Source organism: Oculina patagonica, chromosome 12 (assembly GCF_052425735.1).
Source record: "Oculina patagonica isolate OP01 chromosome 12, crgOcupat, whole genome shotgun sequence".
Taxonomy (NCBI): Eukaryota; Metazoa; Cnidaria; class Anthozoa; order Scleractinia; family Oculinidae; genus Oculina; species Oculina patagonica.
The window spans coordinates 14,940,584-14,953,755 of NC_135769.1; the positions used below are offsets into that span (position 1 = coordinate 14,940,584).

Sequence of the window (13,172 nt, forward strand, 5' to 3'; positions counted from 1 at the left end):
ATTGAATTTTCACACTTAATATGCTAAATGAAGACCGAAGGATTCGAAAATTTTTCATAAGTAGCTGAATAACAGCTTTAAAACATTGCGTGGCTGGCCGCTCACAATCAGTGCCTTGTGAAAGTGAAAGTTGTCATGTCAGCACATTCTTTGGCACGAAAGTAATGGTATTTACGCACAGTATCAAGTCTGCTAAAATATGTTTTTCTTTCATAGCATGAAAATTTATTATTTTCTTTGAGTCAAACACTTAAAAATCGAACATTTTACATTTTACATTAAACATGCTAAGTAAAGACCTTATTTTCGTAAAGTTTCCAAAGGTAACTGATTTATAGCTTCGAGACGTTGTGTGACTCGAGGTTTGGCCGAGCAGGGGCATCAGTCTACTCACCGAAAAAAAATGTGCAGAGCAAGAACTGCGTAGCGCAGTTAATTATCTCAGGGTTTTTTTTCTTATTGTTTTGTGAATAGAGAAGTAACAGTTTGTGTCAAGTAACATATTTTAGCATTAACTCACATGGGGGTTTGGTTGTCCAGTGAATTTGAATTTTTATCATGACTTGATGTTGTTCAATATTTTTCAATTCCTATTCAAATCTTACTACTTTGCAATCAACCTTTGAACCATTCGAAAAAATCCAAATTCAAGTTTCTCACAGCTGGTGTTTAACCCTGAGAATTAGTAAGCCAAAAACAAATAATGCTTTTAAGACCATTGTCTCTTTCAATTCTTATACAGGCTCGCTCAGTGTTTAAGGTGATCCATACATTCATGGTGAAGTGTAAATTAAAACACTATTTTTTATTAGTAAATATAGACAGTATTATAGTGAATGAAAAGCTTACGTTTGGCAGGCAAAGGCCAAGGCAAAGATAGGTAAGTAGTGAAGAAGATTCTCTGGTCGCCAGTAATTCAAGTTAGAGATCCAAGATCCTTCCAAAATTCGTGGCAATGCATTCAAAAATATCTGTCATAGGAAGACAAATACCAGATTAATTTTTTTTTGTGTAGAATGAAAAAGACTTCAAATAACTTCTTACACTTCAAAGGTTCTGTTAGTACATATGTAAGTAAAGGCATTATTTTAACAGGGTAGCACTTGACTTGATAACTTTTGGGTCTGCAAAATCTGCTAGCCAGTGAGTCACGCAAGCCACCATGCAAGCCATACCATGCAAGCCATGCAAGCCAAGGGCCTTGAATGACTTGCGTGGCTTGCATTACGTCTTCACGCCGGTTTAAATGTGTCTTTCTGAAATGGGCAATACCGCTGGAAATTGTAGCCTGAAGGCTCCATTTATTCCTTTGGGTATAAGTTTCGGCAGGCACTGAAAACGTGTTGCACAACTTCGGTTTTATTCGTTTCTAAAAAGGTGAGATATTTTGGAAGAAGCTGCCCAAGTGACTTCAAAAGACGGAACAATAGAGCAATTAAGCTACCTTGAGCGAATGGAGTTGTGAACGTATCCTTTTGTTCTTGACTTGTCATTGAACTTCCGATAACCACTACAGACATTTTGCAGAAAAATACATCGCGAAAGATTTAAAAGTCTTTTGCGATGTATTTTTTCGCTTTTATATTTATTAAAAATAAAGAGCTTCTTGAGAGCTTTAAAAAGAGACCTTGAACGAGCTATTTGGATCGTTGTAGGTGATTTTAGTTTTGTTTTCGCCAAGCGCGTAGCGGCGGCTCATTCACACAGAGTTAATTATGCATATCCAAATTCTGACACATGTTGATAATTGCTTATGCCCAGACAGCTCCCAAATCGCGTTTTATAGATTTAAAATTTTGCTTCTGCATGTTGCTGGTGTTTTATCCGAAGCGTTTTAAGTGCAAATAAAAGAGATTTTAATCGAGGACAATTCTCTATATCTAAGCTGAGTGATCACTTTGTTTTTGAAACCCGATCCCGTGTCGTCTATGAAGTATGTATCCCGCACGGCCGCTGAATAAAAAGACAAACGATGGATTTGATTTGATTTTTCTGCACAAAAATGCGGGTGAAACATTGATTTATGATTTTGTGAACACAGAAAACTCTTTAAGCGTTATCTACGCGTTTAATTTTCCTAGCCTTCGGTGAGAATGTGTAATGTGAAACCGTGCTACACGCGCGCCAAGTTTTAATATTTTTCGCCGACAATTGTAAAGCTTACTAAATATAATCTTCGCTTAACTTTATTGTGTGTCACGCCAAACTTTTGATTTACGTTAAACAATTATTTAGTAATTGAAAAGAAACGCATTTGTTCAGTTTCAATTCGACTGAGTGTGCTTAAATAAACATGCTGTCTTGCATAATGTCACTCGTCAAAATGTCACTATAGTCACGCAAAAACCACGGCCGATCGAATAAAATATCCCAAACAACAAAGGCAAGTGTATAGTGATTAAAGAGTTATGTTTTATTTCTATGTGGTTTTCCTTTTTACACAATTCCTCGCTTTGTTCGCATCGAAAATATTTTCATTCGGTAAAAAGAAAATATACTTTACTTTAGTACGCGAACTTGCTTTGTTTATCTTTGCGCACGTCCACTCGCTCTTAAAACTTTTGCAGTTTTTAAGTAAATGCATGAATTACATTTCTAGCATTGAAAGTGATAGAAAATAAAATCAGTCAAGCAGATTCCCCGGAGATATTTTATTAGTCTGTTAACAAAAGAAATACTTCCCACCTACATCAAAGATGTTGCGCTCCTCACGATCTTCGGAAGCATGCCGGCTTGTCGGCAAATAGATCGGAATGAATAAGCAATGAGTTAAAACAATGAGTTAAAACAATGAGTTAAAACAATAGCTTGAAAATATGAATGCTTAATAACCTCAAAATTTGAGGGACACATTTAAACCGGCGTGAAGACGTAATGGTAGGCTCGCAAAGCTCGCTGTCTCGCAAAAACTTTGTGGCCCTCTATCTAACAGAAAGTCCTGTCAAGTACACTGTATTAAGCAATCTTTCATTGAAACAGTTAACCTGTGTCACAATGTTGTAAGGTAAGTGTACACTTAAACTCACTGGTTTGAGATAGTAATAAATATAGACTAAGCAGCAGTATCGTTTGATTTTGAGCAGGAACTCAGACAAGAGGTTACACTGTTGTGTAACTGGGCAGGATAGTGACTTGTAAAATTAATATACATCTATGTTGAATGGACTTCAAAGATAATCCATTTGTCCACTGAGTCCCTGGGCCTTTAATAACACCTATAAGTCGCCAATGAAAAATTTTAGCCCCTAAATTAAGCAAACACTTTCAATCCTTCTTCTTAATTTTTGCCAAATAAATTAACAGGGACATATTTAAGCCAACATCCATTGGACTTACCTGCAACACAAATCCTGCATAAAATAACAGAGAACAAGCACTGAATGAAGCTAAGCTATGAAGATTTTTCATCATTGACAAGGGAAGCCCAACACAAAATGCCAGAACTGTCATAATAACTGCTCTGACAGTCCAGGAGACCTAGAAACAAACAACATGTTCAATATTTAATGCATAGTGGAATCCCAGTTTCTTGAATTGTTAACCTCTAGGGAACTAAAAAAAACTTGGTTCTAGAAATTGGGGGTAATATTCATTATTACAGCATTCAACTTAGTGAAACTAATACAAGGGAAACAACATTTAGTCCAAGTTGTGGGGAAGTTTGAGAAAACAAAGGTTGGAGCAGTTAGGATTCCACTTAAATGTAAATGACTTGAATGTATGACTGGCAGAACTTATAGGATTAATTTAAATCATGACTGGCAGAACTTATAGGATTAATTTAAATCTTGTTTAACCTTTAAGTTTAATTTAAGTTTAAGATATGTCTTATATCACACCTACCTGTATCCCACTTAAATTTTGAAATATTGAAGGAACTAAGTCTCCAATTATTACATTGAATGCTATCAGAGTTCCAATAAGAAGACCGATGATACTAAAAGAAAAGAAAACACTATTAGTTATAATTAAGTCACACAAATACAATAACTGAGAAAAGGAATTTAAATAAGGACTTAAGTTAATAACATAGTGAAATCAAAGGCTCTATGAGCAAAGTCGTGAATGTGGTATTATAAACTGATAGCCCAGAATTAGCCAAAAATTTTAAATGTTTGCTGGCAAATGACAATTTTTGTAAACGTAAGTGGTAGTTGAAACAACTGATAAATAACCGAAATTCTAACTGAAAACTAAGTGTCCAGTAATCCATCGAGGCCTCAAAGCTAAGAAATTAAGATTATGTTCAGAGGTGAAATGCTGAGAGAGACAGGTATAGTGGAACAAGATATGAGGTACCTTAAGATGCTGCGAAGCTGGTAACGGAAAGCTGCTAGGGAATTTTTTTAACAAATTTTACATGCTAAAAGGATCTTTGGGAACCAGGTAACTCAGCCGTTTTATACGGGACAGTTGTATTATTCGACATAATTCGTCTCTGTAAAAGAATGGCAGTTACTGTGGCAAAAGGCAAATAATTCAAAGAAACTAACAGATGCTTCATACATGTAACCAGTTCTAAGAATTGAACTTGGCAGGAAATATTAAAGTCAACATAATTTTTTATCAATTAAGAGGCCTGATACATGTAACAACTGAAAACTACAGTAACTGCTTATTTCCTTTTCTGGTACCGTATTAATTCGGCTATAAGCCGAGTGATTTTTTCTCCAAATCTTACAGAAAACTGGTCAAAACTCAACCAAATTGGGGGTTCGGCTTATAGCCGAGTATTTCCGCTGAAAAAAAATTCCATGGTACTAGAAAAGAGTTGAATTTGAATAAATTATTCATCTATAAGCCGAGCGATCATCGATAAAGAAAATTAACAAGCATTTGTAATTAATTCTTGTTATTACCTTTTATTTAATAAGTGGCGGCTCCTAAAAAGCCGTTTGGTTTAGTGAAGAAACGTTAAGAATGAAGTTTTTATTCGTCTTTTCTTCGCTATTTACTAGTAGGCTGGAACTACGGTCATCCATCGGCTCGCTCTGGAATATTGTTTTGTCGGCGTGCGTGACCGTCTTTTGAACGGTTTAGATCATTCGAAATCTCGCATTTATTGAACAATTTCCTCGCAATCTCTTCCACAAGTTTCTGCCTGAGACTGTTTCTTTTCCTTCAGCTTTTTAAAAGTTTTATGCAGAATCACCGCTAACGTGACACTTCAAGAGAAGAAAGAAAGAATCGATTGTTTTGACTTGCTTTGGCGACGTCAGAAACTGACCAATCAGAAGCGCCTGTTCCCACGCGCTTGGCAAACATTGTAACACGATCTATCAGAAAGCGGCTGGCTGGATGTAATATTTTTGTTCAAAACTACAAACTTTTAATACCACGATTTCTCTGCTAAAAGAAGCCACTTCAGAAAAGTTTGATTGGATTCAAAATAATCGACAAATACCGGCAACAGCACGGCGCTTCGTGTTGATAACATCTAAAGTTCATCCGCTTGATCTGCTCGCTGGCGACTTGCGAAATATTTTGCAATGAACTGAACAACATTCATCCCGTATTCTCTGGCGATTTTGCAGTTGTTTTGAATGGTCTGTACCTCAGCAACAACTTTCATCGGAAGGTTTAGTCGTTTGAAAACTAGTAGCTTTTGGTATGATGATTGATAACCACTCAATTCTTCAGAAGAATGCGTGATTGTTTGAGATGGGATTCTAAACTCAGGTGAATTTTTTGTCACGCGTATGTACAGTTCTAAATAAATTCATCTTTTATTAGTAATTTCTTTTGTTGTTTTTTCAATTGCATACATGTAGTTGTGATTTAACAAATGTGTTGATTTGCTGCACGTGGATTGTTTTGTAGTTTGAAGGAAAAACTGGGTCTCGGCTTATAGCCGAGTGTTTTGGGTTTATTTTTTGTCAGACTCGAACTGGTTCTGAAAACCGAAAGTTTAGGGTCTCGGCTTATAAGTTTACTTTAAAGGCTATTTTTTACATGCCTTGAAAATCAATGCATTTTAATCAGCCTTATTTATCCATTTTTAATTAATCTCTATACTTTGTCAGCCATCACGAAATTTGGTGGCCATGTTGGATTGAAGGCCATCTTTGATTTGAAACTTAAGCTTGTTTATCTTTTCTTAATTGTTTTCAGCAGTCAATAACAATAACTTCCCAATATTTTACTTTTGCAAGTTGTACAAAAGGCTAAAAGTCAATTTATAGAGAGCAGTGTTCACTGACTTTAAATTGAGAGTAAATTTGTAATAAAATTATTTTTCTGACATTCTGACTGCTGATCATGTGTTTCATACAAGCTACTGCAGGATGTTTTTTAGCCCACACCTCGGACATCCTAGCCTCATGCAGAGTTCAGTGATTTGTTGCATTACAGGATATTGTTTTGGTGAATCTATAAATGAATTTATATACTACCTTATCATATAAGAATTTAACGATACATGTAATTAACGCGAATTTCAAAAATTCGCGTTAATTACATGTACCTTAATTTACGTCATTGTTAATTAAAAGCACACTATTTTTCAGCATTGTCATTTTAATACACCTTAATTTCCGGAAAGTTGTTTAATCGACATCTACTTCTCCGTGAAGGCTGCAGGAATAAAAGAGGCAGCGGAAAGCACGAAGACGGGATGTACTCCATCCCTGGATCCATTCATTTAATATTAGTCACTATTTGGTCTGTTTAAGTATCTTTGTTGTGTATAGTTAGTTAGTTCTCTTCGCACCATGAGGCTCATAAGCGCCGTAACTGTCTCTCGCCAATTATCAGAATTAAACCTCAAATTCTGTTGTTGGACGTTGTTGTTTTGTCTTTTAAATAGCGTAGTTTGCTATAAAAATTACTACGCATCAAATTCGCGTTAATTAACTGCATGTAAGCACACACCACACGAGAATTCGCGTTAATTAAATGCATGTTAACATAAATTTTCGACAATTCGCGTTAATTTTATTATACGTACATTTTGTTCGTGTTGTTAAAATGCTTCGTTATATTCCTATAATAAGGTATGTGCCTTAAAGGCACATACCTTTAAGGAATATAGAAGCTTTTAACAGCCCTTATTAAAAGCAAGTGTAAGCAATATTATTTGTTATTTATCGGTATGGCATGCAACCAGGTTCTTTTTCAGCTGAGATGACTGCATGCATTTTTTTGAAGGTTGAATAAATTAAATTAAATAGTCACTAAATCTTGCTCAGAAAAAAATTGCTTTAATTAACATCCACTAACAATAGTTTGTGTGTAACCTAAGGTTTAAAGTACTCTCAACCTTTAAATTAATGTTATCTTTCTTTAAAAGTCTAGATCCCATAGCAGTCAGTGGATGTACAAAAAAAAAAAAATGAGTGCAATGATACACCCCTGGAGAACTACAATATTATTACTTCATGTTGAACTAATATTTCCCCTTTTATGCAAGACAATGTATATGAAGAAAAAATAATTTTAGGGACTGATGTATAATAGTAATACTGACGTGTTTACAAATGTACATAGTTCAGTTGCAACTGAAGCAAAGCAAATTATCATTCACATTACTACTTAATGAGCTACAAGTGTCAGAGGAAATTTTGATTTTAAGTGTAAGTCACTAGATAAATGTACTTTGGAATTTCATTAACGGGAGTGAGACAACGAATATAAAATATTACTAGAACAAAAACTTGACGAACGTGCAAAAGGATCAATCGAAAGACCGACTATTTGATCGCATTTCAATGAAAGATTATTTGATATCCGAAGACTTTCGAAGTATAAAGCTATTAATCGGCGTGCAAGCTCCTTGTTCCCTCGGCCATCCTTTCCGTTGCATTGTGTGTAAATGTGGATTTGAGCACTGGCCTCAAAAGAAAAATTCCTTCCAGAAAGAAAAAAATATTCCTATTCTCCTGATATACATCCACAAGTTCGCATTACAACTCGGGAAACCAGAACACATGTCCACGTTCATCCGCCATTTTGAACTTAGTTTAAGCTTAATATAAAATTGCCAGGTTACGAAGGGAGCTTACACAAATTTAATTGAGCTCCCAACCGCGATAAGTCATTCATAAACTTAATACAACTTTAATAATTATTACCTTGCTTCAACTGCCAACTTGCCTGGAGCACCATAAGTAGAAAATGCTAAAAAGAAAATATTTAAACAAATGTCAAATCTTGATAGAAGATTCAAGTTTTTACTGAAGGAATGATACCAAACACAAATAGTGGAGACCCTGTGTATTTATTTGCCTTAGGCTAGAGGTTAACATTTTACTACTATTGATATAGTAACATCTGATTTTTAAAGCACTATACTGGCCTGATGGATCGAGACCAAGGGCTTGTTTATAGCAATGACTGGGTTAGAATTGGAAGCACCCTTCTTACAAGTTACCCTAATGCCATTTAAAGAAAAGCTTTGTCAGTAACTAAAGCCAGTCCAAACCATGTGATTTCAAACACAGCTTGTATTACCCTTCTTTATGTGCTTCCCTTTCTGGGGTTTGTGGGGTTTTCAGAAGGAGTAATTACAACCTGCAAGGGGTAAAAGTCTTGTCCCTACCTAAGGTGAATAGCACCAAATACGGCCTTAAACGTTTTAGTTATTACGCCGCAAAACAATGGAACCCACTTCCCGAGAACTTACGCAGCCTAGCTGGAACCAAGGATTTTATACACAATCTTCAGTTTTATTTTTTAGTGCTTTTTTTTAGTGATGTTAATCAATTAAGGATGTTTTAATTTTTATATTTTTAATTACATGGTAATAATAATAATCAAAACATATTTATACAGGATGACCATTTCAGTTATAAAAACTGCTATCAACATGGGTACTGCTATCAACATTTGTTATAGTAGTTAGCATTTTTATATTGTATATATTTTAATAAATTTAGCCGTAAAGCTAAGCATATTTCACGTTAATAAAGTATCTATCTATCAGTTAGTGTCAATAACAGATAAAACATTTTGTCGCTCTATTGTGACTACCCTTTTTGTACAGGTCTACCAGTACCCAACATATCAGTGATTACCTTTTTACTACATTTAAACAACTCACCTAGCCCTTCATAACTCCTCCTTCGAGCCACTTGACCAGATTTGAGAAGTAGCTCACAAGACTTCTTAGTGAGCCAGGAGCTGCTGATAATTGCTATGCCACAAAGAATGATGCCACACTATGGATAATTCAACAAAATAATCTCACACCTACTGACAACCATTTGTCCAGACAGGTATCTGGGAACTATAATGTACATTTACTTGCCGGATAAAATTATATATTAAATATAAAGCATGCTTAAGATCTAGATACTTATTTTAAGTCAATATTTTAAACATCTCTTAAGGGGACATACTTCCAGGTATATAACTTTTCAAGTCTTGGATAAATGTGTGCTAAGTTGTTACCTGGGCAACATAAACAGCAGATTGTATCAAATGTCCCTACAGTGTGTGTATTACAAGCAAAGGTTGACTGTATTTAATTTGTGGCCAAGCAGAGGTAAATTACAAACAAATTAACTTTCTTTGTGTTATCTCAGATGTATATGTATACATGCAATGTACTCTCACATTAGATCCAGAGGCTCACATTAGTTCCCCCCCCCCCTCCCCCATTATGTGGGGAATTTGACGTAAACAGACTCCCGCATGGTCGGTTCGGGGCCACAAGCTAAAGGAATTTGTCATCCATTCATTCACCACAAATTTTCATGATTCACTCACTGTTCGCATTCCAGCTCTGGTTATGGCGCAACTAAAGTAAAGTGCACGTTCTGATTGGTTAATTTAGTGTCTACTATTTGCCCAGGGTGTACACTGACATATGCCTTCAACCTGAGCGCATGCGCTGATCTGATCTGATGCAACATGGAACAAGAAAGCGTCACTTCTTCATGAGTTTTCACACGTTTCCTCGATTCCTCCTGAATTTGAAAAGCTAAACATAAGAAAAAACATCTCCCCATGACGCTGAAAGATGTATTTGGGTATGTATTTGTATAACGCAAGTTTAAAATAATTCAAAAGTTTGTTTTTTCTTTTAGGTTTTCGTCAGCTTTTACGTGAGCACTACACACAATTGTTTAAATAAGCACACACACTTTTACCTCAAAGAAACTGTAATAAATTGCTTAAAAGTTGTGCTATAAAACAACTAGTAAATGTCACAGCGTGCACTATTGAGTTACATATGCACTTAGGAGATTGCTAAGCACTCAAGAAGCTAGAGTTGTCCTCCGCTATCCCCTCGGGTCACTCTTATGTTTCTTTCGTGCTTAGCAACCTCCCAAGTGCATCTGTAACTCAATAGTGCACGCTGTGACGTTTACCATTCGTTAATGTGTAAAAGTATTCTTATGCCTTGTACAGAAACATGTTAATTATGAATTGCTACCAGGAAGGAATTTTTTAATGTGTTACCAATAACATATTGCCACAAACCCTTCAGGGCCCCCATTGATACCAGTCCTGCGACTGAAGGGGTCACCCTGTTTAAATATCAATTGTTATTATTAGAAAAATGTATCAGCAGAGCTAGAAAGAGTAATTTCAAGCAAAATGGATATAAAATACACATTTGAGTTACTTTTGGTTGTAGGCTATCCTTTATCCCTAAAAAAACTTCAGTGTGGGGAATTTGATGCTTGTGAAGCACTGACCAGTGTGAAATTTGACAGTCTAAACAGCCAACATAGTGGGGAATTTGACCAATTTTGTTCAAAACAGCCAAATTCCTGTTGGGTTTGCCTCGGCGGAGTGGCGGGAGGGGGATAGTGTTGTCCGACATGGACGTCATTGTATGTTTAATTAAATGTATGGAAGACTGAATAAGGGTAAGGCATTTATATATTTTTTTTTATCCAACTGACTGCTGAGACATAAGTGTAGTGTTACATCAAAGATTTATTTGGTTATTTTGGTATTTTCTTGTAAATAAATAATAAGTAAGCAATCCTTTCTATTACTAACGTGTCACATATTAATAGCACCTTACAATGGTAACCCTTATAACAACATAAAGTTCTAGCCTGCGTTGCAGACGAACAAAACCCCGGTTATATCCATCTGCGAATTAGAGCACAAAAGCTTGTTCCGGCCCCCGCGTGTTACCAGGGATTTCTATAATAACCTCTGATTGGCTTTTGAATAGGGCCGTTCTTTCGTGCGCCGCAATTGGTCAAGTGGATGTTGTGAAACTATAGTTTCGCGTTCCATGAATACCAGATACCAGTTAGGTCAATTACAGTAAAACGTTTTTGTCATATAATTTGTACATTTGCCGTTCGATGGAATTGGTCATCCGATTTGTTTCGCTTTTCACTCGTTTAGAAAGGGCACTATATGTTGTCAGCTGTATTATTTGGAGGTGTTTTAAGTTGAGAGACTGTCGCTTTATTTATTAATAGCAAATGTGTAGAGTTCATAGTCACGGCTTTCCGTTTGTATATTTTGACACCTCTGTTTTAAATTTGTCATATATAATTAATATTGTGGTATGTCTTGAAACATTCATATTTGTAAGATATTTGTAGCTAGCTCTCGAAATGTTCGCTCTGGTCCTAAATTTTCCGTGAAGATGTCGACTGTACTTGCATTCTGCATTTGTAATGCTGGGTTCGGCTGTTTATTGTGTTGCAAGGTGTGTGGCTTTTCATCATGGATGACGGATGTGCGTTGTGTGACATTTTTTCACCACAAGACAAATGTAGATTATTTAACATTTCTTCCACAACCTTTTTGCTTGTCAGTTGTGTTTGGTTCTTGACGTTATTGTTGTTTTCTTTTTTTATCAGGTTTGTGCGCACCGGCTGCTTTTTTACCGCTTCAAACGCTAATTCTTACCGATCTGCCGTGATTGCCGCCAAGTTCATTTTGTATCTGTTATTCATCAAAAGCGAAATTATGGTGTTACGAGATCCATTCAACCAATCACGGCGCATGAAAGAATGGCCCTATTCAAGAGCCAATCAAAGGTTATTATAGAAATCCCTGGTAACACGCGGGGGGGCCGGAACAAGCTTTTGTGTTCTAATTCGCAGACAGATATAACCGGGGTTTTGTTTGTCTGCAACGCAGGCTACAACATAACCTACAATCCAAGAAATAAGTAGTTGTGACATTAAGCTGGAGTTCAATTTTAGCTGTTCAATCATGCATGCTTTCTCTCCCCACTCATACATACATACATACATACATACATACATACATACATACATACATACATACATACATACAAACATACATACATACATACATACTTAATTTGAAATAATGTTGCCTTTAATAATTTGCTTTGTACGAGCAACCAACTATTGATGACATTTATTGACTTTTTTACAACATTGAAAAGGTAAGGAGGAGTACTGTCCCAACAAAAGCTTACGCACCGGATTGTAGCTTCAAACAGTTCAATGAATGCCTACTATAGAGGTGAAAACCCTTGAATATTTAGAAAGATTGTTTAAATAGAGGCAAATCTGTGAACTGAAAAGCCAACATAAAGTAAAACTTGTATTGTTCAGATCTTAAATAACAGTTTTAGGTGTTTATTGTTCAAACGTTTAGGCCAGTATTGGTCAAGCTTATATTCGATCGATGTTTGTGTTCTATATTTAGTCATCACTTTTAATTTGAGAGATAGTTTTAACTAGATTCCATCCCATGCACTACTAGGTTTACACAAAAAAATAAACTATCAGTTAATGTATTACAAAGGAGATAATCTATAGACAATACTGAAATAAAATATGTCTACGCCTGGCGGGAACACAAACCCTAAATTACCTCTTGAAAGCAGAAGGGCATCGCCAAAACACTCACTCCAATGATGCAGTTGACGAGGTTGAATATAACAGGTCTAGTACTCATTATGGAAAGTCCAGATCAGAGATAAAATAAAACAAAAAAAGTTGAAAAAGACGTTAAAAGTTATACAGGTTCATTTCAGTGACGTATAAGTTCTTCCACCTTGCTTACCACGCATGCAAATGAATGCAAATGTGGCCTGGTTACCTGGATTTTCAATTTATTCAGGGGTGGACAGAGGAAAATTGTCAGATCGAAAATGAGGCAAGCAGCCAATTTCCCATAATACCATGCCCTCGTACGGTCTCTTCGTTCCTCAAAATGGTGAGTAACGTGAAGGAGTTTAAATTCAGTGAAAATATCTTTCTCAATCTCTGTCATCTTGA

At 35.9% G+C, this 13,172-nt stretch overlaps 1 protein-coding gene across 2 annotated transcripts in view; it reads right to left on the reverse strand.

The window, feature by feature from the left end:
- Window positions 1–13,036, reverse strand: part of LOC144632684 (solute carrier family 38 member 10-like) — a 30,851-nt gene extending 17,815 nt beyond the window's left edge. For both annotated transcript variants that reach the window (XM_078491384.1, XM_078491383.1), the window contains exons 1-6: window positions 12,766–13,036; window positions 9,038–9,155; window positions 8,070–8,115; window positions 3,844–3,937; window positions 3,337–3,477; window positions 850–971 (exon numbers count right to left, since the gene is read on the reverse strand). In XM_078491384.1, the coding sequence (XP_078347510.1) occupies window positions 850–971; window positions 3,337–3,477; window positions 3,844–3,937; window positions 8,070–8,115; window positions 9,038–9,155; window positions 12,766–12,849 (605 nt within the window). In that variant the 5' untranslated portion in view covers window positions 12,850–13,036. The remainder of the gene's footprint in view (window positions 1–849; window positions 972–3,336; window positions 3,478–3,843; window positions 3,938–8,069; window positions 8,116–9,037; window positions 9,156–12,765) is intronic.
- Between the last annotated feature and the right edge of the window lie 136 nt (window positions 13,037–13,172).